Genomic DNA, 26,557 nt, shown 5'->3' on the forward strand with positions numbered 1-26,557 from the left:
AAAAACATTTCAACAGCTGTACATCCTAATGCACGAGTACAGGGACGATGTCTCGACACTCCTCAGAGAGCTAGAGAAGCATTTCATACCCACAGGCCCGCCGCCGCAGTACCCTGACTATCCTTATGTAGGCGAGGCGAACGAATTGCTCGATGCAGACATCACATCTGATGAGGTGCGGGTGGTCCTACAAGACCTACGCCGCAACACGGCACCGGGAGCTGACCACATCCGATTCGCCACCCTTCGTAACCTCAGTGACGTGGATATTAACCACCTCACCCATATCTTCAATGATTGCTGGCGCAAGGGCATGCTTCCCCCAGCATGGCGACACGCTGACATCACACTGATCCCCAAACCGGGCAAGCCTGTTAAGGTTGAAAACTTACGACCCATCTCCCTAACATCCTGCATTGGTAAGCTCATGGAGCATGTACTCTTGCGGCGTCTGCAGCCCTTCCTCGAAGGAAAATCATTCTTTTCTAACTCTCAATTCGGATATCGGGCAGATCTGTCTGCCAAAGATGTGCTTCTACAATTGCGGGAGGAAGTCATAGGACCTCCGTCGTCCGCCCAAACGAGAGCACTCATCGCCTTAGACCTAAAAGGGGCATTTGATAATGCTGAACATGACCTCATCCTTCGCAGTGTTGCACATTCACACTGTGGAATTCGTATGTACAACTATATCCGCGCATTTCTTCGAGATCGCACAGCCACCGTAGGAATGGGACCGCATAGATCCGGTACGATTCGCCTTGTAGGACGTGGCACACCCCAGGGCTCAGTTCTTTCCCCTACTCTATTCAATATCGCGCTCGCAGGGCTCCCCCGGTTACTCGACCAGATCCCCAATGTCACCCACACTATTTATGCGGACGACATTACTATCTGGTCGACACGGGGTTCCGATGGAGCTATCCAGGACCGACTGCAGCAAGCAGTCGATACAGTTTCCAAGTACGCGAGAAAATGCGGCTTAAAATGTGCTCCGGAAAAGTCGGAGCTCATAATCATTCGCCCCCGGAGCCGTTCCTCTACTCCCCCTATCACTGTGCACGTGGATGGCACACCGATACCACAGGTTAATCGTGCTCGTATCCTCGGCCTACACGTCCAAGCAGATGGCAGGTAAAACTACCCTGTTTCCCTTCTATCCAGACAGATTGAGCAAATTCTGGCCATGATCCGTAGGGTCTCCAACAGGCACTCAGGCCTTCGAGAAGAGGACCTTCTGCGCTTGGTGGAGGCATGCGTGATCAGCCGCCTTACATACCATCTCCCATTTCAGCGGTTGACCCAAGCGCAACAACTTCGCATAGACGCAATGATTCGCAAAGCGACGAAGTTGGCCCATGGCCTCCCGAATTATACTTCCACACGCCGTCTCCTTAACGTAGGGACACATAACACACTAGGCGAGCTGCTAGAGGCACACTGGGTCAGTTATCACCAGCGCCTCCTACTCACTCCTACTGGCCGCCATCTTCTCACACGGCTAGGATACTCTGTCCCACCCCTTGAGTCTGAAACCCGTCCAACAATCTTGTCGTCAGCGATAAGCCAAGCACTAAGTATTCATCCATTGCCACGTAATATGCCCCCCGAGCATGACAAAGGGCGGCGCAAAGCCCGTGTACGATACATTGGCCGCATGCTTGCAAGCATCCCGGAAACACATACCTTACACACGGACACATCACTCACTCAAGAGGGCTATACCTCGGTAGTCTTGGATGGCACCGAATCCCTGAGAGACTCTGCTGCAATGCGCGGAACAAATGCCGCTGACAGAAAAATTCTCGGTGTTGCTCTTGCAATTCGATACGCCATCCGTGTTCCTGAGGAAGTTTATATATTGACGGACTCGCAACAGGCATGCCGGGCGTTCCTATCAGGCACGGAGTAAGACATATAGGAGGTGAAACTCCCGTCAGCACGAGCGAGCGCGGGCGACCAGATAAAGTCACAATTGTTGTATGCGCCGACGGGGCCATATACAGTGGCGGCGCCATGCAGCGCGTCGTAGAAGCCGCAGCGAAAAAAAATAAAAATGCAGCGCCCGGGCAGGTGGCTCCGGCCACTCCGGCGCGCTCTCAACGGCGGTAATTTTTTTCCAGGCCGCCAGCACGATAACGGCTCCGCGGGCTTGTGACCTTTTCTGGTCGCCGCAAACAGCGGAGTTTCCACTCCTAAATATTTCTTGCTCCGTGCTATCAGGACATGGCATCCCGAGAGCGGCGCACTAAATTCTCAAACAGATCCCGCAAAATACACCAACCACACCTCCCTGCATCCACTTACTCTGGACCCCTGGTCATACCTCGCTGCTGGGTAACGAACGCGCACATGCGGTTGCCCGAGAAATTTCCCTCCGGGCGAGTCTGTGTGGTGAGGCGACTAGTTCAGAGTGGGGGGATCCCTTGCTCCGTTACAAAGACATACTCCGTCATTATACACGCATTCGTCGCACCCACGCTGCACCACCGCCATCCTTCTCGCAGGAGGAAGCAGTGGCATTACGCCAGTTGCAAACCGCAACTTTTCCAAATCTTGTCTCTCTCAATAAATTCTACCCACACTGTTATGCAGATCGTTGCCCTGGCTGTGGCTGCTCGCCCACAATCTCCCACGTCACGATTGAGTGCATTGCAAACCTCTTTCCTCCCTTGCCAACTCTCCTTTACCCCCTACACAATAAAGAGCTGTGGGACGATGCCCTCCACGATGGACCTCCCGAGGTCCTCCGGGCTGTGATACAACGGGCTCGAAACATTGCCGGAATCATCTTAGGGACCTTGGAGTGAGGGTTCCTCCCACACTGCTCCCGCCATTCAAATATTATTAATAAAGATGTTTTACTCTCTCTTTCTCAGAACCACATAGTGTGCTTCATCACATCAGGGTACGACTGCTATCAAAATGACATGGCCAAAGAATTATCCCTGGACCTTCTCCCTCTTGTTCACAGTCGAAAAATTGCCTGCGTATACTTATTTCACACCTCCTTAAATTCCTAGAGGACACAGGGCTGGTGTCTAACTTGTAGGTGCGCCGCTCACCTGCTGCTTGCGCCGCTTGCCAAGGTGCTGAGCCGTGCTCCTAAAAGGGCTGCAGAAAATAAGAAAATAGCTCCTTTCCCATTGTAGAATCACTCTCTCTTTTCATAACCTATATTAAAATTTTCCGAGCCTGCATAATTCCAGTCTTTTTAATCAGTCTCTGTTACCTGCAGCCAGTGACTGGAATAAACTTCCAGTAACATTGTCAAAGAGTGAAAACCCGAGAAATTTAAAGAACATGTGTTAACATGCATCATTCCTAGTTTCCCGTATCATGCTATATATTGTTCCGTGTACTGTAAAATATTGTGTTCTGTCTTCTGCCTTGCAACTTTTTTTTAGCTTTTTGCCTGTATCATTCTCATGCTTCTCATTTCAAGAATTTTTTCAATTTATATATTTGCTCCCACCTCATGCAATGTACCACTGGGACCTTTAAAGGTATAAAAGTAATGATGATGAAATCATGAAAAATATATTTGCTGAAATAAACAGAATTGTTGTGTACAAAGATAACTGAAAGGAATATGCCAACTGTTTAATAAAAACCAAAAACACATAAGACTAATACTAACTCAAGGCATTCCCTTACAAGAATGAGCATCTACGATCAAAAGATACAATGCTCAAAGTCTACCCCTCGAGGCCAATTTCGCAGAGCCACACCCAACTGCTTAGTAATTTCAATTTAATGCATCATCTGCGGTAGCACTCCAAAGCAGTATGGAGTAGTATTTCGAATGTTATAACTGGACAAGTGAGCAGACTCCTGGGAAAGTGAGCACACATAATGCTATGAAGCCCATATCAATTGGTTCAAGGCCCATTTTGCTACTAATGACTATTTGAATGCTTTTTTCGCCTGTGACTATTCTGTGCCATGCCATAGCATGCACATGATGGTATGAGAACGTGGTACACGTCTAGAGAACTCTCTGTGGTTATGGTTGATTAAGTATATACTGCTCACTGCCATCAGAATGCAAAACAGGCTCTTGACATTTGCAGCATCTTCATTATAAATGAAAAGGTCTTCATTACTCTATCAATGAACTTTCTCTTTGTTACCTACTTAAATTGCTTCTGTGAATACAGGGCTATGACAATTACACAGCTACAATGGAAGTGATATTTTCGGATTCATATATGTAGAGATGTGATGCATGTACATGCATAAGTAGTTTCCCTTTCCCTGAATAAAATTGTTGGTAGTGGGAACTTGTGTTCTTCGATGTGTGTACTTTATATCTGTGCAGTAAATAGGATGAAATTTCTAAGTTTTTCTTTCAGGGAGTGCTGTTGTTTTACATGTAACTACCCCTAAGCATATGCAATCAGTGAATGTCTAGCAAGTGCTTGTCTAAAGCTGAAGGGTCAGTTGCTTGAACCTAGTTCTTGAACGGTGCTTATAACTTTACAGTTGCTCTCCATAGTTGTAGAAAGTTATGCTACATTCAAGTGAATTGGGTAGCCAAGACTCATGAGTGATGCTCATAAACGCTGCCACATGCAACCCCTTATGATCATCTTTTTCTTCTTTGATTTCCCAAAAGAAATTGTTTATATTGTATGCGATTCCTTATAGGTGTCCTGATGACTAAACTTTATTCTACTCCGTTTGTTGTCATAAGGTAAAATTTATGGCTTTGCTGTGTGAAACAATAGAGAGTTTTAGAATAGGGGCCCCAAATGTTTTGGGGCCCCAAAGAAATAGCGTTGAAGCCATGGCTCATGCGCGAGACGCAAACTGCATTTGGGTTTTGCGTTGGGAACGCTATTTCACCGTTTAGCGGGAGCCCAAATCGCGGCCCCTAAAGCTTAGCGTCAGCAAACATGGCGGCACCAATCACAGTGACGGCTCGAACCTAGCACCAAACTTTGTTCGATTCGTGGTAACGCGTGAAGTTGGCAAGCTAGGAGCAGTGACTGCGGTTATCGCTTTCTCTCAACTAGCATGTGTTGTGAAGATTAATTCATTAGACGCCGCTGATTCCAAATTCAATTGCGGATTTTATGGCTCGTAGGCCTAACACGGCTAAGCTTGTCTGGTGAAGGCACGTAAAGTTGGTTTGTTGAAAACTAAGCGCAACTAATTGTTTGCTGCTTACAGAATAACCTCTAAATTGTAATGAAACGCAAATACACGCAATTCAAAATTACTATTCCTATCATAAAATGGTATATTTTATTTAATTATTGATAATAGCTTTTCTTTGACGCCGTAGTGGTGCTGTCAGCACAAGAAGCTATCCACAAGCGCAAAGCCCTATTCTAAAGCTCTTCACTCCTGCGTGCCCCAATGCTAACACCCGCAAAGCTCTTTGGGGCCCCTGTCCTAAAACTCTCTAATAGGCACCTGAAACAAAGTGATGTTTTTATAATTATTTTTCTGCTATATTTTGCATAAAAAGTGAGCAGTCTTCCACATTGTGGTAGCTTTTGAACGGATAGTATTGCTGAGATTATGCTCCTAATTTATGCAAAATAGAGGAGGAAATCACAGGGTCTTCTTGGAATGTTTGGCCTTGCTCGAAACTGCGTATCTGGACCTTTATTTTCCAGAGACAATCAAAAGCTGACATACTGCTGTCAGACATCATGCGTAGTGCCAGAAACGCCATTTTATTTTGCTTAAGCTTGCAGTCTGCCATGATAGTATCCTTATACTACAACAATCAGCTAGGACTGCAAGATCCAATGTTTGCGATAGCTACTGACATGGTTGTGGTAAAATTAGTAATGGGCACCGCATGAAAAGCAGCGATTCATTCATTGACAGGGTCTGGCGTGCCAAAACAACACACAAGCATGAGTGAGCCAGTGGTAAGGAGCTCTGGATTAATTTGGCACCTTGAGTTAAACATGCCCACAAAGCAAGGTACATGATCATTTTTGCTTTCTGCACCTGTTAGAATGCGTTCAGTGGGCCTGGGCACCAAATTTGCAACTTCTCACAGCTTTCTGTGCAATTCTTTGTACACAGCCCAGCATTCTTTCAATAATTTACTGTTTAGCGCAAAATGTGCTTGCAATCAACATTTATTTCAGGAAATTCATGAGTTTCAGGAAGATTTAATACCCCGAAGTTACACATGCAGTAATTTTTGGCCATAAACATCTAGGGTCTGGTTAATAAGCACCTACACAGCATTAATGCTCCTGAGGTTTGACATGATATCCACCTGCTAGTTGGGTATTTGCATGTAGGCTAGTGGCATGAACATGAAAAGGTGCCAGGCGCTAAGTACTCTGCTGTACAAGCAAGTTGACTCGTTTTTTACACTTTAACTTTCCCTTGTTCAAGGACACCTTCAAGAGGTGGCCACACTGTACTTTGCACATGGCTGGTGCAGAGGCCATGTCAGCTTGAAAGTTGGAAAAGTGTGTGGTCCTACACTGACACATTGCAATATCTGTTTATCCTTATTTTTTAAAAAAAAGTGAATCAATACCCTCTACCCAATAATCTTACATAATAAAATACAGATCCCATATGAAAACTATGTTTCCATACATCATATGCGATTACTGGACATTGGGGTAATGGGGCATATGGGCCTTTTTGATAAAAATGATGGGAAAACCTTCTAATAAGTAAGTGTTCACTATAAACAGGGCCATATAAATGTGCCTGACTACACCCTGTAGCAAAGTTATCGGCCATTCTTAACGTACAAAATGTAATGGCTAAAATAATAATAAGGTGCTGCAACAAGTGTTCCTTCTCTTGTGGATCATGGCAAGCAAATATTGTACAAAACATGAAAGGCCTTGGCAGCTTGTAAACATGAGCATGTTTAATGCTTCTACAACTGTGCTAAATACAGCAAGCTGTTCTCTTGTAACACAGCTGGTACAGTATCTACACATGCAAAAAAAAAATGCAGTATTCACACACAAGTTTTTGGTGAAGATAAGAACTTCTGGTTCTACTACAGAGATATACACATATGGTAGAAAAAAAATTAAGCTCTGCTTGCTAGCTGCTGTGTAAACAAAATGATAAGCCATGTGGTAATGCTTGTTTGAACCAGCAACATAACTGATGCGCACTCCCAAGTGTCAACTGCCTACATACGTCTGAACTTTACCAATGGCATGAGAGCACAGTGAGCTGGTGCACGATCGCACAAACAACCAGCAGGAGACACGAGGACACCTTTTTTCTTTCTTCTTTTTGTCTTCCCTTTCTTTGACAGGAAGAAATGCCTTGTAGGCATCCCACAGACAACTCGACCATTGTTCTGCTTGCTCTATGTCCATGTTTCACGAAAAGAACAGCTTGCTTCCTATCTTTCAACATAAAATATGAACTGTACAAGCACAGTGATACAGTAGTACTCTAGACTGTACGAGCACCCACAAGCACATACACAGTTATTCAAGGACCTGGCAGCACAAGGTAAAGACATACAAGAAAGAAGACAGAAAGAGTTCCACACCATTAAAGCATACTTCATCTTCTCTTTTTCTTGCGCATTTTAACCTCGCACCAGGTCCTCAAATAGCTATGCACAAACTAGCCCAACATAGTGTGCTCCTAAACTGCATGTGTGGTAGGCTGCATAGAAAAGAAAGCAATATTTGTGCATGGTTTCTTTACATATTTCAGATTTTGCATAAGCCACTCTGAATTTCTAACTTTGTCTGCTATACAACATTTGTGGCTGCTACTACTACTTGTGTGCAGCTTCTGGGTTTGATCCATATGGTCATGCACGCAGCCTAGTCTTGATTCCGATACCTTGAATACAGTGGGCGCTGTGTGCCTTCGTTACTGTCATGCAATTCCAATCGAGCACTCGAAGCAGAAAGCTTATGGAAAATGTAGGGAAAAATATTTCGCACAGAGCTTCTAATGTTATATGTAATGTAATACGTCATGAATTTTCCAAATTAAACTTATGCGGTCAGTCGTGTTGGCATTAGACCGCATTATTTAGAAGTGCAAATACGCACATTACGAATTACGAAACAGCTATTTTTTACTTGCACATGCTGTCCGTTACTATCATGTGTGTGTGTGTGTGTGTTCTTGTCTTCGCCAATTTTACTCAGAGGAAAATTAAACTCGGAGTTTATGCAGCAATTGTACATCACAAAGGTTAGATCTAGATCGGCGCACCCTCGCATCATACCGCACTAGGTTCATTCAAAATGAAGCTACACGTGGTACATCGGCCACCGCTTCGTGGCACGACGGAGTCTCAACAAAAGCGAAAAACAGAAGTTATTGACTGAACTTGCTAAGATCCTAACATAGGGATTTCGTTTAGTAGCATATGACAACGCGCTAAGGTTGACGTATCCCCGCGAGACCACGTACCGGCACGCTGTCGCGCCAAACCACGCCGGCAGCATACCGTCGGATTTCACTGCCTTCAGAAGCAGGTATATGTTGAGAGTGAGTTGATCGTATAAACACATTTCGGAGGGTTACCTGAAATTCCACCGTAGTCTGTTTGTTCGCCTCGATGTCTTCGTGAAAGCACTGTTTGGAGTTGTCCGGCAGCTCAAAAGTCAGCTCTACACCAAACGCAGTCTGTACGATGGCCACAAAAGCTATAAGCATTCGCATGGAGCACATAGTGTGAGGTCCTGGTGTGGAACAGCACGCATTAAATAAATAAGGGGCACTTCGGCATCGGAATAAGCCCGATTTTTCACCAGGTTCCAACGTGTACAACGGGCAGACGCAAGCGGAAGTTTTCCATGGCGGCGCGACGGCGCCACCATACAGCGAGCGGAACTGAAAGTACAGCACATCCGCGCATAGGTTGCTGCCACACAAAACATTACTAGGAGGCGAACTGCTGACCAACAACTAAAAAAATTTCAGCCTTCGCAATAATTTGCAGCACATACATCTATAGCCGCAATCAATTAACGTTGTTCACGTTCTCTTACTGTTTCGGTTTCTGTTCGCTACTGCCGCTCTTCTGCGCGACGAAAGCAAGAAGGGCTTCAGAATCCACGCATCCATAGAGTTTCTCACTATGCACGCATCCACGCCTGTCTACAATTTAACATTGCGAGTTTAGCAATGGCTAGTAGGGTTATGATAAACCCAATGACAGAGCCTTGTCGTTCGAAGCCGGAGTAAGTGCACGTCCGAGAATGTGGAAAAACAGAACACTTTGGAATGAAGATTCGTGCATAGCGAGTGCAAATGACGTAGCCACAATTCCCGTCTAGCGATAAATGCGGGTACAAGTTCCTGTTTGTTACGTTTTGTCTGAGAGTGTATTAGCATCCCGTTTGTTAGGTTTCTGTTGCCAGTTATGCCCAAAAACTGCAATGGCAGTCGGAGGCTCCTACGCTATCTCTGCGTGTCGCTGCTGAAAACATGCCGAGGATGCGCAAGACACCGACAACACTGACGAGTCTACCAAAGGGGTGCAGAAACTTCGTACGACAGAACGAACAGCTTATGTCACGTGCCCCATAGTTTCTATGACGTGCCCATCGTGAATACGATGACGACGTCGGAACATCGTCATCGATCTCAACACAGGTCACGGCGTCGAAATCGCCCGTTTTCGGTAATTTTCGATACCTGCATGCGAACTGAGAGAGGTACGAAGGCTCGAAAGAGGGCCGTTATAAATCAACTTTCTATCCGCGCCAGATAGAAATCACAACCTTCATTTGGTGTGGTTCACAGCTATGACTGCCAGAAAAGGTGTTTAGTCTATAGCGATAGAAAGCGTTATTTAGCGCATTTTCCATAGTTCGCCGCCTTTCTATGCAAGTTTGCTAAAAGCAGCTTTTCTGCCTCATCTGTAGTGCTGCCGTAATTCGTTACCGGATGTTACGTTTTTTCGGCTCATGCGTTCTCGTGGTTCCCTAGAACATGTATCAAAAGGGTTTTACTGCAGTTAGCCTACCTGACTCGAGGGAACGTAAGTGAATCAACGATGGAGACAAGGGTTGAAAGAATGGTCGCGCAAAGAAAAAAATAAATCTGCATTTGTCTGTACCTTCAATGTTGAGTAAGGCAACTTAGTGTATGAAACATTAAATATTTTGATAAAGATTAAAGGAATGACCATAGTGGGATGTGCTGTCACCCCTGCCTCAAAGGGGATCCTCATAACACAAGGAAACCAGCATGCCTAGTCTGCTACAAAAGTTTTGTGTGTGCCATGAGAGATGCCGCAGTGAACACCATGATTTCAAACACTTTACTATTTACCAAAACCTTAGTAATAGTAAAACATTCTTTTCTAGTTGTCCCTTTTTAGTGTTAAGAAAATATAATGAACGTAACTAGCGGTACTTTGAGTTGATAAGCACAATTTTACTTCATCCACTTTCACTGCAAAAACCACTTTCCCAACCCCATTTTAATGCTGCTTGCATACTAGTTAGCGTGATAAAAATACAAGCTTAAAGAAATTGATTTCATGTGTGAAAGCTCTTTAATATTATGTGCACAGTTGTTAAGACAGAAACAGATGTACAAGTGGTTTCTTTACTGGCGCTTCTGCGTCTCAAATCGAAGAGGCAGTCTCAAAGAAGACAATCTGCTCAGAGCTTAACAGGCATTTTTCCTAAGTCATGTTATCTACATTGTGTCATATCTTAATTGGGGTAAGGCGGAAAAGGTCAAACTCAACTCCCTAATCAGAACCAGCCTCAAGCGAGTGCTCGGCCTTCCGCAGTCCATGAGCACCGAGAAGCCGCTGGAGCTACGACTTCACACCACCATCGATGAGCTAATAGAAGCACACACAGTGGCTCAAATAATGAGGCTACCATCCACTAAGCCAGGGATCAATATTTTAGAAGTGGGTATCCAGCCGAGACATGAACCAGTGACCATAGTTAGCTTGGCCTGGGAAACCAGAATTTGCATCATGCATATGGTTGACCCTGTCCTGCGAAACATCCACCCAGTGCACGAGGGTAAAGATTAGCGAGAGCCAAGTCCATCCTTAAAAAAAATCAATCAGCACAACTAGGTGCCCTCTTTGTTTGATGCTGCCAGATATGATAGTGTGGATAAGTTTGTTGTCTCAGTTGTAGACGCAGGGGCAACCTGGTCAATGCAGCCTCAGTCTATACTAAGTTTGCCCATGTGGCAGAGGAAGCAGCAATTGCTCTGGCTTTTCACAGTGCAACAGTTCCCCCTACCATCTTCTCAGACTCGCGCAGGGCGGTTAGATCCTTCTCGTCCGCCCTCATGTCTGAACAGGCGAACATTATCGTGAACAAAGCATTTCAAAGAACTCAGGAGAGCAGCGAAGGAGGGTACCACACCTCGTGGTTCCCAGCTCATCCAGATGCCTCACTTAACCAGCTCGGATGTAATCCTAACGAGCAGGCTCACCACAGTGTGCGCGATTTCACGTACTACGCTGTCACGGGTAGCCAGGCTGGGAACGAGGTCAACATTCTCGAACATCCATTATGTACTTTCCACGAAATTGTTTCCCATTATCGTCTGGGCAGGAGGACATTTCCACCCCCCCACCCCAAATTGAACAAACCTCAGGCTAGCACACTCAGAATTCTGCAAACCTGTTCGTATCCTTGGTCCCTTAACAGGACAGACCTTGACCACTCACAGTCGTGCCCTAAATATGGTCATGACTTATGCTCTTTTGATCACATGCTCTGGCTGTGCCCCACCCTTAACGCCTTTCCACTGATCATGAAAGAGTAATGGGAGGAATCCCTCAAGAGCAGCAATCTTCACATTCAACTCCAAGCTGTCCAGAGGGCCCAGGACATTGCGGCGGGACTTCGTCTCCCGGTCCCATCGTGGGCGGAGCCACCGACTTCATCAGGAGGAGCCTTCGGCTCCCATAGATCTCAGTTTCTTAGGACTCTAAGTTCTTGTCATATCATGTCTGCACCTTCAATTTTGACAAGTTAGCTACAACTGTTGTCTGCAAAACCTTTAACCTGCAAAGTGACACAAAGGTTCAGGGACAAATTTTTCAGGCAGAAGTAAAAAAAAAAAAAAAATAGAAAACATAGCAGTTTCCACTATGCATTGAAAAGTGTGCCAACAGTAGCATTTCAGACCCACTTTATAGACTTTTTCACTTTTGAGCACAATGTATTAGGCCTCAGGTGCTTGTGAAGCCGTCAGTTATGGTGCAGTAAAACCTCGTTGAACCGTACCAGCTTAAACAGCAGTTTCGTTTTAAAAATATTAAAGTCAAATCCCCGACACAGCGGCCACTGAACGTAATACGTTTTGTATCCACATAAACCGTACCAGCTTATTGTGGACACATCGGTTAACACATAGTGTTTCCACTTTTTGTCGTGCAATCACGGTGGTGCATTGTCCCCATTAGGCAGCCTGTCAAAAAAACAAGCCTCAGAGATCGGAACAGCGGCCTCCCACCGCCCCGTGCGCTCGCGCGTGAAGCCATATCATAATTTCAGCGTCATGCAAGCGAAGACTCGCGTCATGGTGAAGCTGTGATAAAAAAACACCGGGTGCTCAGCATAGAAGAAAAATTGGATATCGTTTGTGCTACCGAATGTGGCACGAAGAATTCGGCACTGGCACGCAACAGGCATCTGCAGTTGACTACGGTGTGTGGAATTTGGAATGCGAAGTTGCTCGGCAGCGCAGCTGCGACCGTGAATAGATGTCGGCTACGAGGTTCGACTTTTTGCCATCGTTGCCTCTGTTGCCTAAGTGTCGCCTAACAACAGTAATGAGGACAACACGGAAAGCAACAGCACGGGCGATTCAGGCCCGACAGTGGCAGAAGCTGCGCATTAGGTCGGCCTCATAAATGCAATCGTAGCAACGAGAACAGCTCCCCGCAATGAAAAAGGCACCCAGCAAGTTCTACAGCTCTACTACACCCTTGCACGGAGAATATGCAACACTAAAGAGGAATCTGCCATGGGAGTTTTCGCCGAAAAGAGTGTGCTGGCTGAAAAGCTGGCTCGCACCTTCAGCAAGTTTGAGACCGCCGTCGTTACTGCTGGGCTGCCACGGCATCAAACGAAAATAACAATACTTTTGTCTTGCGAAGTGAATAAATACTGCCATGTTTCTGCCCTTTCATTGCACTCTCTCCAAGTTCTGTTTTTGACATGTGAGTGGGTGATCTCACTCTGTTTCGGTTCAGCAGTACTACCATTTAGTACATACTTTTTGCGAGCTCTGGTCAACTACGGTTTAACGGAGTTTCGCTGTATATGGTGATAAATTTTGAAATTTTAAACTATATAGCAAAGTAAAAATATGTTAGGTACTGAGCTTTTCTGCGAATTGACCTGCAGGCACCGTCCAAATATTTGCAAGGGCTCGTACACAAATAATTGATTTTCAGTAGGTTTACGGTCACCTTTGAAAAAATGTCAGCATATGAAGGTCGATCAGATCGTATAGATAAAGCAATTCCAGTGCCAATGTTAACTGCTTCAGACATTGGCACAGCTTTGCACTGCCCTTTGCAAAATAATGTGTGGACCATTTCGTAGCCATTCTTTGAAGGCACATACTCAATTAATCAATCAATCAGTCAATTTTATTTACCAGAAACAAAAGGAACTGGAGGGACACCTGGGCAATAAGCTGTCGCAGCAGCTTGATGGAGGCCCAGGGTCCCTTACATGGCAGTAGCTCTCACATGATATTTACACAGAAGGCTTTATACACGACAAACTTGTGACCACTTTCTGTGTAATTACATCACGACACCTACACCTCCTGAGAAATGATACCGAAAGTGGTTGTAGAAAAGCTGTTATAATGAATTATACAGGGTGCTTTGAGACTTGCCAGTATATTCTATTCAATGTCGAAATCGATGACTTTTAATTAAAGAAAGGAAAAAGGATAAACAAAGTGATGTCAGTGCTCCTTTAATTCATAAAAGAACTAGTGAGAATACCTGGCTTATAGAAATAGGTACAGAATAGTCACGGTAGGCCAAGAATACTGAGTCGTATTATCACACAGCAAAAATGTATGGTGACATTTGCACTTGGAGTCACCACTCTAATGAAGCATTATGGCGAGCCGATGATGATGACATGGCTCCAGAAACGTGGGATACTGAGTGTTGCAAATTGGGTGCTTGCAGTTCTGCAAACTGGAAAAAAAAAAGAAATAGAAGTCTACATTATAACTTGTGCTTTCACACACCCAATCACAAAGAGCAGATTCAACAAATGCCACAGAAATACACAATTTAGCATTCTTTATTTTTATGCTGAAACAGCTCAGTATTCATTTTGGCATGGTGCTAACAATGGCTTTCTTAGTTATGTTATCAGAGCTCTCTGCAGCATGCAAACAGCATATAATTGTTACGACAGGAGTATCACAACAATTAAATAAACTAGATGTGAATGTAACATTTTTTTCTTTTTCAGCTGTAGTGATTTACATTTTAGTTCCCGTTGATGTTATCTCGAATTAGGAAGGAACAGCGCCAACTAAGATGATCACGAGAAGGAGAATGACACAGGGCAAGCGTTAGTGCTTGTTCTGTGTCGTTCTCCCTCTCATGATTGTCTTAGTTGGCGCTGTTCCTTCCTAATTCCAGTATGCACCATCTAGCCCAAATGAATGTTGTCCTGAGACATTATCTCATGCGCTCTCTGGCAGAACTGTAGTTTCTGTTTCAAGAGGCAATCAACCTAACCACCCAAATAGCCTCAATGAGCCTCAAGTCCCATATTATAGGACACCGAAGAGAAACGTTAAGCCAGGTCAGACTAATAAAGTATTTTTCAAAACTCCATGTTAATTAATTCTGAGGTAAGAAGGTCATTACTAGAACAGAATTAATGTCAGGCTTATTATCATTTAAATTTCGCAAGCACTGGTATGTGACGTCATAAATGTTAAAGTACATTTTTGCATTTGGACCATCGTGGCCCAGTAAATACTACTTACAAAATTCGTGAAGTACATTTTTGGCTTCTTAAAGAATGCAACATAGCTTATCCATTTGGACCATCGTGGCCCAGTAAATACTACTTACAAAATTCGTGAAGTACATTTTTTGGCTTCTTAAAGAATGCAACATAGCTTATCTTTACTTATATGTTTTCTGGCTTGGCAAGCCTCTTTTCCCAGTAAGAGTGGCACTTTTGGTACTGCAGAAACATAATAGACTCATCATCATCATCATCATCAGCCTGTTTTATGTCCACTGCAGGACGAAGGCCTCTCCCTGTGATCTCCAATTACCCCTGTCCGGCGCCAACCAATTCCAACTAGCGTCCACGAATTTCCTAATTTTATTGCTCCACCTTGTCTTCTGCCGTCCTCGACTGCGTTTCCCTTCTCTTGGTACCCATTATGTAACCCTAATGGTCCAACGGTTATCTAACCTGCACATTACATGACCTGCCCAGCTCCATTTTTTTTCTCTTGATGTCAATTAGAATATCATCTATACCCGCTTGCTCTCTGATCCAAACCGCTCTCTTTCTGTCTCTTAACCTTATGCCTAGCAATCTTCGTTCCATCGCTCTTTGCGTGGTCCTTGTTCTCAAGCTTCTTTGTCAATCTCCAAGTCTTTGCTCCATATGTCAGCACTGGTAAAATGCACTGATTGTACACAGTCCTTTTCAATGATAATGGTAAGCTTCCAGTCAGGAGCTGGCAATGTCTGCCTTATGTGAACCAACCCATTTTTATTCTTCTGTGAATTTCCTTCTCATGATCAGGGTTCCTCGTTACTAATTGACCTAGGTAAACATACTACTCTTTCACAGATTCTAGAGGCCGACTGGCAATCCTGAACTCTTGTTCCTTTGGCTGGATATTTATCATTATCTTTGTCTTCTGCATATTAATCTTCAATCCCACTCTTACACTCTCTCTGTTAAGGTCCTCAATCATTTGTTGTAACTTGTCTGCATTGTTGCTGAATAGAACAATGTCATCGGCAAACCGAAGGTTGCTGAGATATTCGCTGTCGATCCTTACTCCTAAGCCTTCTCAGTTTAATAGCTTGAATATTTCTTCCAAGCACATAGTGAATAGCACTGGAGAGATTGCGTCTCCCTTTCTGACCCCTTTCTTTATAGGTATCTTGCTGCTTTTCTTATGTAGAATTAAGGTAGTTGTGGAACCTCTGCAGATATTTTCCAAGGTATTTGCGTAAGCGTTCTGTACTCCTTGATTACGTAATGCCTCTGTGACTGCTGCTATCTCTACTGAATCAAATGCCTTTTCGTAATCTATGAAAGCCATATAGAGAGGCTTATTATACTCTGCATATTTCTCGATAACCTGATTAAAGACATGGATGTGATCCATTGTAAGGTATCTCTTCCTGAAGCCAGCCCTCTTCCCTTGGCTGACTAAAGTCCAGTGTTGCCCTTATTCTACTGGAGATTATTTTGGTAAATATTTTATACAATACTGGGAGTAAGCTAATGGGCCAATAATTTTTCACTTCTTTAACGTCTCCCTTTTTGTGGATTAGTATATTTGCATTCTTCCAGTTTTCTGGGACCCTTGCAGTCGATGGACACTTCGTACAAAGAGCCACCAGTTTTCCAAGCATTATGTCTCCTCCATCTTTGATTAAATCGACTGTTATTCCATCTTCTCCTGCCGCTCTTCCTTGTTTCTTGTCTTGCAAGGCCCTTCTGACCTCATCGCTAGATATAGGAGGAGTTTCTGTATCCTGTTCATTACTGTTTCTAATTGAGGTATCGTGACTCCTCTGGGTACTGTACAGGCCAGTATAGAATTCTTCCGCTGCTTTTACTATATCTTCAAGATTGCTGATGATATTACCCTGCTATCTTTTAGTGCATACACCTTGGTTTGTCGTATGCCATGTTTCTTTCTCACTGCTGCGTCCATTTCTTACGGCTTCTTCAGACTTTCTTACGTTATAGTTTCAAGTATAACTTATTTTCGCCTTGTTGATCAGTTTTGACAGTTTTGCGAATTCTATCTCGAGTTGGACACTTTCATTTTTTGTCATTTCTTTATTAGGTCCTTTGTTACTTGGGAGAGCTTGCCTACAGGACGCCTTGGTGCCTTGCCTCCCACTTCAACTGCTGCCTTTGAAGCCAGCCTAGTTACGATTTCATTCATTAACTCTATGTTATCATCATCTCTCTGTTCTAAGGCTGCATATTTGTTTGCAAGTAACAGCCTGAATTTGTCTGCTTTTACCCTTACTGTCTCTAGGTTGACCTGTTTCTTCTTGACCCATTTTACTCTTTCTTCAAATTGAGGTGAATCCTAGCCCTCACTTACCTATGATCACTACACTTTACCCTACCCATCACTTCCACATCCTGCACTATGCTGGGATCAGCAGAGAGTATGAAGTCAATTTCATTTCTTGTTTCACCATTAGGGCTTTTCCAGGTCCACTTTCTGTTGCTACACTTCCTGAAAAAGGTGTTCATTATTCGAAGCTTATTCCTTTCTGCGAATTCTACCAGCATCTCTCTTCTTGCGTTCCTAGAATAGATGCCGTAGTTGCCAATTGCTTGTTCACCAGCCTGCTTTTCCCCCACTTTTGCATTGAAGTCGCCCATTACTACAGTATACTGAGTTTGCACTTTTCTCATCGCTAATTCAACGCCGTCACAAAACTGATCTACTTCATCATCATCGTGACTGGATGTTGGAGCATAAGCTCGTACCACCTTTAATCTATACCTCTTATTAAGTTCGATTACGACTACAGCTACCCTCTCAATGCTGTAGAATTCGTCAATGTTGCCCGCTATGTCCTTATGGATTAAGAATCCTATCCTGTATTGCTTCTTATCTAGAAGACCTCTATAGCAGGGGACATGTCCGTTATTCAGCAATGTATAAGCCTCACCAGTTCTTCTAATCTCACTAAGGCTGTTAATGCACCTCAAATTATTTTTTTTTGTGTAGTGCCCCTTTAATCTGTTACCCTATGACCGCCTTAAGAAAAATGGCGAGTGCTGTAGAATCGCGGCACTTCCGTGTTTGCACCTAGAGTGAGCAAATGAATTCTTCACCACCCACATCTCAGGAAGATCTGAATTTTTTTTCTGGTCATATAAGGCTGCATTCAAGCCAGGCAAATGTTGTTAGAAAAATCGCCATCCAGCGTCACCTACTTACGAGTTCAAACAACCACCATATTTGTAAAACGCCTCTAAGGAATCGAACTTTGCTGATAAACATTATTGTATTTTGAGTGTCATTCTTTTTTAGACTCATTCCTCCAATATCACTTCAGTTCCCTAGAATGGACCCAATGCCCTTGAGACTGTTATTCAAGCATAACGTGTCTGAGTAACCTTTTTTTATCTGATAACAATTCCAGCGACCAGGCTGTACTTAATATTAGCAACGATTGCAACATGGTGCTCAGACTGGCAAGTGACAATAAACATAAAGAAATCAGTTGCGATGTCAATCCCACGGAAACGACAACTGTTAAATTTCTCATACTGCATAGGTGACAACCCTCTCGCAGTGGTAAACAGCTATAAATATCTGGGTGCCATTATAACATCAGATCCAAGGTGAAATGAGCCCTTATCGGAAGTTGTGAAGAGGGCCATGTGGAAACTTGGTTACCTAAAAACCCTGCAACAGTGCACACATGAGGTTAAAGTAATAGCATATAAAACTTTAGTTCACTCTGTAATAGAATATGTATAAATTGTTAGTGGTCCGTACACTCGAGGCAGCATAAACGAGCTAGAACCTGTTCAAAAGAAAGCAGTTAGGTTTGTATACCGTTTATATAGTTGGCGTACTTCTGCGAGTTCTCTGGTAAAACAAGCAGGTCTAGATTGTTTACAGAAGCGGCGCCAACGTGACCGATCAAAGTACATGCACTTGATATTCCACAACAAACTTGGTATACACAAGTGCACATACATAGAACCAGTGTACAAGCAGCATACACTGGTGTACACTGCAGTGCACACAAGCAGTGTACAAGCAGTGTACAAGCACTTCAGTTGTAATCATTTTTGCAACCAGTTGTAATGACCAATGTTTCAAATGCTGCGCATGTGCTTTATTTGTTCTTTCCTTCTTTTTCTTTTACAGGACTTTGTAGGAGGTGTTTCTCGTGAGTGCATTTCTTAATTTCTTGTCGGTTTGTGTAATACGCTTATTGTGTCTTGATTTCTTTTATGTATGAACACTTTATTGTTTTTTATGTCACCCACTCCTGCTTACAGCTTCACGTGGAGGCTAGCAGTACTGTAAATATATATGTAAATAAAAACAGGGTTTACCTGGTACATAAATTTTTTAACATTCATTTTAGCTTACCTTTGCCTTGTCTTTAGAGCTTTTACCAACTCCCAATCTGGAAGAAAGTAGTGGAGAATATATTGTCATAAATATAAGTACATTAACAGTGGGTGAATACAGGAATTGCTAAGCTAGGAGTTCATGTCTCAGCAGAAGTTTTGCCTTGATGAAGACAAGTCTCCTTGTCAATATGTTGCCTCTAGACTAACACTTTTCTCGTTTGTGCACTGTTAATAAATTCAGGCCTCCATCCTCCTGTGAGTTTCTCTGTCTTGTCTGAATGTAACAGTCAGATAACGAAATAATATAAAGTACTAACTTATCAGGAGTTTGTTTATTTATTATTTATTTATTATACAGTCCCACATTCGCTCAGAGAGCATTACAGTGGGGGGGGGGGGAATAATACAAATGTGAAACAGCTGTCATTAAGGTTACATAGCAAAAAACACGGTGACAAATAATGCAGTGCAGGCAGCATAACTATCTCAAAACAAAAAGGGAAAAGAAAGGAAAGGACTATAAAGACGCAGTCTGCGTCTGCGTGGACTGCACGTGACTTCAAAGAGGAGCATATAAGGACGCACACAACGGCACTGATTCAATTTGGCGGCAGCAGTTGCGGCGGCATGTCCTCTTTCTAAGAAAATTCTTCTTGCCAAAAGGTTGATCAGTGGCCTGTGTTCCTGCTCGTCCTTGGTTCCTGCGTCGTCTATGGCCACCGTGGTTTCATTTCCACGTGCGCTTGCACTCACTGCGAGTGCTTTCAAGCGTCAGAACCCTGTACTGCCTGCTGTGTCTGCGCGGATTGCACGTGACTTCAACGAGGACCATATAAGGATGCACACAACGGCACTGATTCAATTTGGCGGCAGCAGTTGCGGCGGCACGTCCTCCTTCTAAGAAAATTCTTCTTGCCAACAGGTTGGTTTGTTATTTCTGTACACTATCTAAAAGTTAATTCTGCCGCAAGTGCTGCCCAAACTTCTTGTTTCACTGTTTGTAGGGCATATACTTCACTATGCCTACCACAGCGGAACTGGCGAAAAAAATTGCATCTCTTGAAGCAGTGCTGAACGAGAAGTTGGATACACTGATCGATGATTTAGTGTTACGAATTAACATCAAGCTACAGAATGTAGGACTAGGTGAGCACGCTTCCCTCTGTGAAAGTGTTCAGTTGATGAACAAGGAACTAGACATGATGAAACTGAAACAGGAAGAACTCGTAACCTCAAACCAGGCGCTCTTGTCACATAATGAAACACTCGAAAGAAAAGTGGCTGATTTAGAGCAATATTCAAGAATGAATAATCTGGAAATTAAGGGAATCCCTGCATCGCAGGGTGAAGACTGCGGAGTCATTCTGAAGCGAATTGGCGATGCTATCGAGTACCCTCTCTTAACCGCTGATATCGACATGGCTCACCGTGTTACCTCCAAGTCAAATGAAAAGAGCATGATTGTTCGCTTCTGCTCACGCGATAAGAAAAACGAGTTCATTAGGAAGGCAAGAAGAGCTAGGCTTTGCACTGACCACATTGGTTTCACAGGTGGCACTAGCACGCCTGTCTTTGTAAATGACCACTTGACCATTGATAACAAGATGTTCTCGAAAGCGCTGGCACTCAAGAAAGAAAATAAGTGGAAATACTTGTGGACAGAAAACTTCCAGACAAAAGCCCGCAAGACTGATGATAGCAGGGTCTATCGCATTTTCACTGAGTCCGACCTTCGAATCTTCACGTGATTCACTGTAAATATTTTTTTTTCTTTTTTCCCTTTTTTTCATGGCCTTGCTCTACCCCGCTGACGTAAAATCTCGTCTTACCGCAAATAAACGATCACTCATTCACTTCAATGCTCGTAACCTTCGTAAGAACATAGATGTAATTAATAACTTCATTGCCTCACTTCACCATGTCTTCACTTTTATCTGCATATCGGAGACTTGGCTTTCTGATTCCGACAACAACATGAGTGGTTTTCCATCTTACCAACCCGAGTATTGTCATCGTCCAACTAACAGTCATGGTGGCACCACCATTTTTGTTTCACAAGCTGTCACCTATGCTCACAGCTTTGATATGGCAGTTAACGTGAATCATTGTGAGTCAGTGTGGATAAAAGTCGACCGGTAATTCTTCAATAACAATAAGAACTTGATCCTTGGTTGCATTTATTGCTCACCGTCATCTTCCCTTAACGATTTCCTGCTTTCTCTTGATGCAGTATTGTCCAAGCTAGCTTTTGAAAATAAGGATGTGGTGATTGTAGGTGATGTTAATATTAACTTACTTGACACTGAAGCTACCTCGTACACAACTTACACAGACTGTTTTGCTGGATTTGGTTTTGAATCACTCATTGACTGCCCAACTAGAGTAGCCTCTCGTGGGAGCAGTACGCTCATTGATCACGTGTTATCTAACATATCACCATCGCCTTGCCCCGGGGTTATTAATACTGACATAACCGATCATTTTCCTCTTTTTCTTACATTTAACAATGAAATACATGAGAGCGATAATAACTACTTTACTACCGTATTTGGTGCAGATACCTTTATTGAAGCCATCAGTGAAACTGATTGGTCGCCAATTAATTCTATGTGTGATTCCGAAGAAGCACTAAACAAATTCTGCACTTTATTTTTATTGGCCGTTTCGACTAACACACGCACTGTAAAATGTGGGAAAAAGTATAAATATCCGTGCAACCCATGGATGATGGACGGTCTTCTAGAAAGCTTAAGAAAGAAGGAAAACATGTACAAGAAAACTAAACATCAGCCCTTTAATACTGGATTAGCTAGACGCTATAGTAGGTACTGTAAATTACTGAATGTTTTACTTAAACAGGCAAAAAAAAGGTACTACAAAAATAAATTTGATCAGAATAAGGATAACCCCAAAAAGCAATGGCAGTTATCGAACTCTTTTCTTAACAAATCGTCTGTTGATGCCTCTATAACCAAAATAAATTACAATGGTCTGACTCTTTCTGAGCCCAACGAAATTGCTAATGCTTTTTCAGACTACTTTTCTTCTGTTTACACTAATAACAACATATATGCGCAGTTGCATAATACTTTGAGCCGTACGACACAATCATTCTTCTTGTTACCAGCTACACCAAATGAAGTGTGCTCCACGTTTGCTAACCTTAAAAATACAGGGCCTGGCTTAGACAATGTTTGTGTCAGGCATTTAAAACTGGTTGCACATTTAGTTTGCGACATGCTCTGTAATATTATCAACCTTATATTTAAAGAAGGTGCATTCCCTTCATTTTTAAAAAATGCCGAGATTATTCCTGTTTTTAAAAAAGGCGACAAACACACAGTTAATAATTACCGACCAATTGCAATTCTTTCCTGCCTTAGTAAACTCATTGAGAAATTATTTGTTAAACGTCTTAATAAATACTTAACAAAGTTTAAATTGCTAAAGAACAATCAATTTGGTTTCTGCCCTGGAAGTTCCACGAATCTAGCTGTTCTATCTCTAACTGACTACATAAAAAAATGTATCGATTCGGGAAACTTAGTCGGATCTGTATTTTTAGACTTCAGTAAAGCTTATGACACGGTTAACCATCAAGTCCTGTTTAATAAACTTGACTCTTATGGTATAACCGGTCCTGCGCTAACATTCTTAAAAAATTATTTACTTGACCGGCCATACACAGTACATGCAGCAAATACTTTCTCAGTAACAAAATGTATTAACCAAGGTGTACCACAGGGATCATTTCTGGGCCCTTTGCTTTTCCTTTTATATATTAATGATCTTCCGGATTCTCTTAACTCCACCAACTACGTGCATTGCATTTTATAGGCACATGACACAACCATATCTTCATCTGACAAATCTGTTGCTACTCTTACTTGTAAGTTAAATATTGCATTAAGTAACATTATAAAATGGTGTAGCAACAATTACTTAGTTTTTAATCCTTTAAAAACTAAATAAATGTTATTCAAAAGTGCTCAAAGGGCCTTAACTTCTATTCCTGAAGTAAAGCTTGGAATTCATTCAATTCCCGTTAGCACCGATGTCACTTTTCTTGGCATAAAGCTTGACCCTAACCTTACATTTCGCTCTCACTTCCAACATCTCAAGTACAAGACGGTGTTTGGTATACGTGCATTAATCAAAGTTCGCCCTTTTTTTTCTCGTGAGGCTCTGCTAGCATTGTATTATGCGTTCATTCATAGTCACATTAATTACGGCATTGTTTCATGGAGCAACATGTATGCTTGTCACTTATCATCAATTCAACATATCCAAAATCAGTCAATACGCATGATCACTTCTAGCTCCATGCAATCCAATGCCTCTTTGTTACTTCGCACGTATAATATCTTGCCTATTAAGAATTTGTTCCAGTTTAACATACTCGTCTTACTCCACAAGTTGTTTCATAATAACCTTACGTTTCCGTTCATTGCAACTGACCTTTTGCACAATAAAAATATGACCAGATTTGCGACTAACAACAATTTCTTGTTACCCATGGTTCATACCAATTACGGCAAAAAAACATCTTCCTTCGCTGCATTTTCTCTTTGGAATGAATTAGCAACAACCATAAAATCCTGTACTTGCAATTTTAAAAATCACCTTAAGCATCATTTCCTGCGATAACTTAACTACAATCTGGCGGTGTACCTTTGACTTTTATCTCGCATGTCATTTCTTGTATTTCATCCATGCTTTTTTCCGACTTTCTTTATAACATGCTTTTTTGTGTTTGATTGTAAATGACATGTCTAATGACGTATTTGATCTGTAGATGTTGTTTATAATACGCTAATTTGCTGACTATTGATATCACCATCAATGTTGTTATTATTAACCGAGGGTCCCACTACAGTTCTTTCACTCTGGGACCCTCGTCTGTATATTTGTCATGTAATTACTTCTTTTTTTGGAACCAATAAATCTGAATCTGAATGTACATGTATACACATACATTGGCATACATGAATATATCAACACATATATGCTCCTAAATATATATAGTAAACGAGCAAACGTGAAAGAAAAAGAAAGAAAAAGAAACATCAAAACACACGAACTGATCACATGTCAAGCAGTTCATTGAAGAAGGCTGAATTTGATGTTTTAGAAACGGTGTCCTCAAACAGAGCATCTATTCATTGATGGTTTTCGGAAAAAAGACTATTTTAACAAGTTCGTTCTTGACTTCATTGGCCTTACTTTTAATGCGTGTTCACGACGATGGGATACGTAATGCGGGTTAAGCATGTATTTTGATTTATTAATGCCAGTATTGTTGTAAAAGATCGTATGAAAAAATTTGAGACGCAAGCAACGCCGGCGTTCGGCTAACGTTGAAAGCGCTAGGCGTATTTTCATTTCTGTGATGCTACTAGATCTGCGATAGCTCCCAGTGATAAAGCGTGCCACTCAGTTTTGTACACGCTCTAAGATATATTTAAGGTTGTCCTGATAAGGGTCCCATATCGTGCATGCGTATTCAAGAATAGGCCTTACGTACGTCTTGTATAATAACTTCTTGGTTGCCAAAGGACAGGGGTGAAAATTTCGAGCCAAGAAGATTAGTTTGTTATTGCCTTTCGCGGCAATCTCTGCAATGTGATCCTGCCAAGTAAGATCGCTTGAGAAGTGAACGCCGAGGTACTTGGCCCCTGTTACACTCGGTATGGTCGAATTATTCAGCTTGTAAGAGAAGATGAGGAGGAAATTATTTTTTTATTCATGCTGCAGTCGGTTTGTAGGAATTATAAAATTATAGAAATTTCTGGGTCATCAGGCTTCTTGAAAAGCAGTAGCTTATTTTTAACAAGAGTGAAAGCATGAAAGTTCGCAAGAAACATTTTTGCAGCCCTGAGTTCGCAATAAAAAACACATTCCATGGTAAGTGAAACACAGTTACTGTTGGACGGTTGTAAGTCCCACTTCAGGATCGCTGAGTGCATGCATGCTAACAGAGCTTTTACGGAGAACTGTTTAGTGTTTACTTTACAGCGAAGCTCTTAGCCTCTAGTTGGTCGAGATTTTTTGCAGCGTCGTTCTCACAGAAAAACCCTTCAGCGATTGAAGTGAAAAGTGCATACAACATGCAGCACAACATTCGTTTCAATAAAGAACAAGCACAGAACAAGCATCCAAACCACATAATTGATGATACGGTGCTACTGCTAAAAATGCAAAGCATGTAGCCCCCCCCCCCCCCTACTCCCTGCATACCTTCCCTGGTAAAGATTACTGTTGATTATGCAAGCTGTCGTGGCAACGGCAGCTTGCGACATGGGGAGTGACGTCACTAGCTTGTGATATATAAAAGAACCAGCCTAGCAGCTGATTTCATTGTTGTTGCAGCACTACTATGGGTAGACAATGCACAGTTAGGACTCCCGAGGCGCAGTGTAAATATGAGGGGCGGCAAAGGAAATGGCAATATAAGCAGCAGTGGCATGCTGCCACTGGTCGTACTGCCGTGGAGTTCCAGCACAGGGGAAGTCCGCATGTCCGCATTCTCCTGAGGCTGAATAATGTGCAGGAGGAGGAATTGGGCAAAAAGGCATTGCATAACCCCTCAGATGTTGCAATGATGGTTTTCAACAGCTTCGCTGGACATCCTCTGGACATCAGTTCTAGTTTCCATCTTCCTGTGTACCTCTGTATGATTAAGTAAAAGTTCGTTTACTTGCTTTGTAAATTTTCACTATACTACCCTCTCTGTCACATATAATAATCATTACCTTCCTTCGGTATGATCCATTTGTGGTTGGATCCTGCTTTACCAAAACATAAATCCTGGGTAACTACTGGTCTGGTGCAATCAGCTAAAATAATTAAAATAACATGTACAAGAAACTGAAGAACTAAACACACAATGTGCATTCAGAGGCTAAAGATAAAAGCTACAGCAATACTCTTAATAGGCTACTTTATATTTCTAAACAAAATTTCTTTCACTCAAAGATCAGGCAAACAAACGGAGATTCAGGTGTCATATGAAAAATACGAGCTTCAGTCACAATAGCAACAATAGCACTCAAAGAAATATATCGGATTATGCATCGCCAATACCACAACTACAAATCTTGTCAATATTTGTGACGCTTTTAACAAACACTTTGCAGACACGGCTGCCTCTCTGCATTCATCAAACATACAACCTTCATCTGACTGCATTGCCATCATGAAAAATCTGCATTCCTGAATTTTTTTTTACATCTAGTTCTCGAAGTAAACAAGTTAATTCAGTCATTAAAAATGCT

The 26,557-nt window shown here is 42.6% G+C and overlaps 2 protein-coding genes across 4 annotated transcripts in view; both read right to left on the reverse strand.

Moving 5' to 3' along the window:
• p24-1 (transmembrane emp24 domain-containing protein) overlaps positions 1-8,789 on the reverse strand; it is a 29,149-nt gene extending 20,360 nt beyond the window's left edge. The window contains exon 1 of the mRNA XM_075691667.1: positions 8,506-8,789. Within this exon, the coding sequence (XP_075547782.1) occupies positions 8,506-8,652 (147 nt within the window). The 5' untranslated portion in view covers positions 8,653-8,789. The remainder of the gene's footprint in view (positions 1-8,505) is intronic.
• Positions 8,790-13,548: 4,759 nt separating this feature from the next.
• Ctu1 (Cytosolic thiouridylase subunit 1) overlaps positions 13,549-26,557 on the reverse strand; it is a 59,648-nt gene continuing 46,639 nt past the window's right edge. For all 3 annotated transcript variants that reach the window (XM_075691669.1, XM_075691670.1, XM_075691668.1), the window contains 2 exons: positions 19,300-19,336; positions 13,549-14,137 (listed from right to left, as the gene is read on the reverse strand). In XM_075691669.1, the coding sequence (XP_075547784.1) occupies positions 14,036-14,137; positions 19,300-19,336 (139 nt within the window). In that variant the 3' untranslated portion in view covers positions 13,549-14,035. The remainder of the gene's footprint in view (positions 14,138-19,299; positions 19,337-26,557) is intronic.

Source organism: Dermacentor variabilis, chromosome 5 (assembly GCF_050947875.1).
Source record: "Dermacentor variabilis isolate Ectoservices chromosome 5, ASM5094787v1, whole genome shotgun sequence".
Classification (NCBI taxonomy): Eukaryota; Metazoa; Arthropoda; class Arachnida; order Ixodida; family Ixodidae; genus Dermacentor; species Dermacentor variabilis.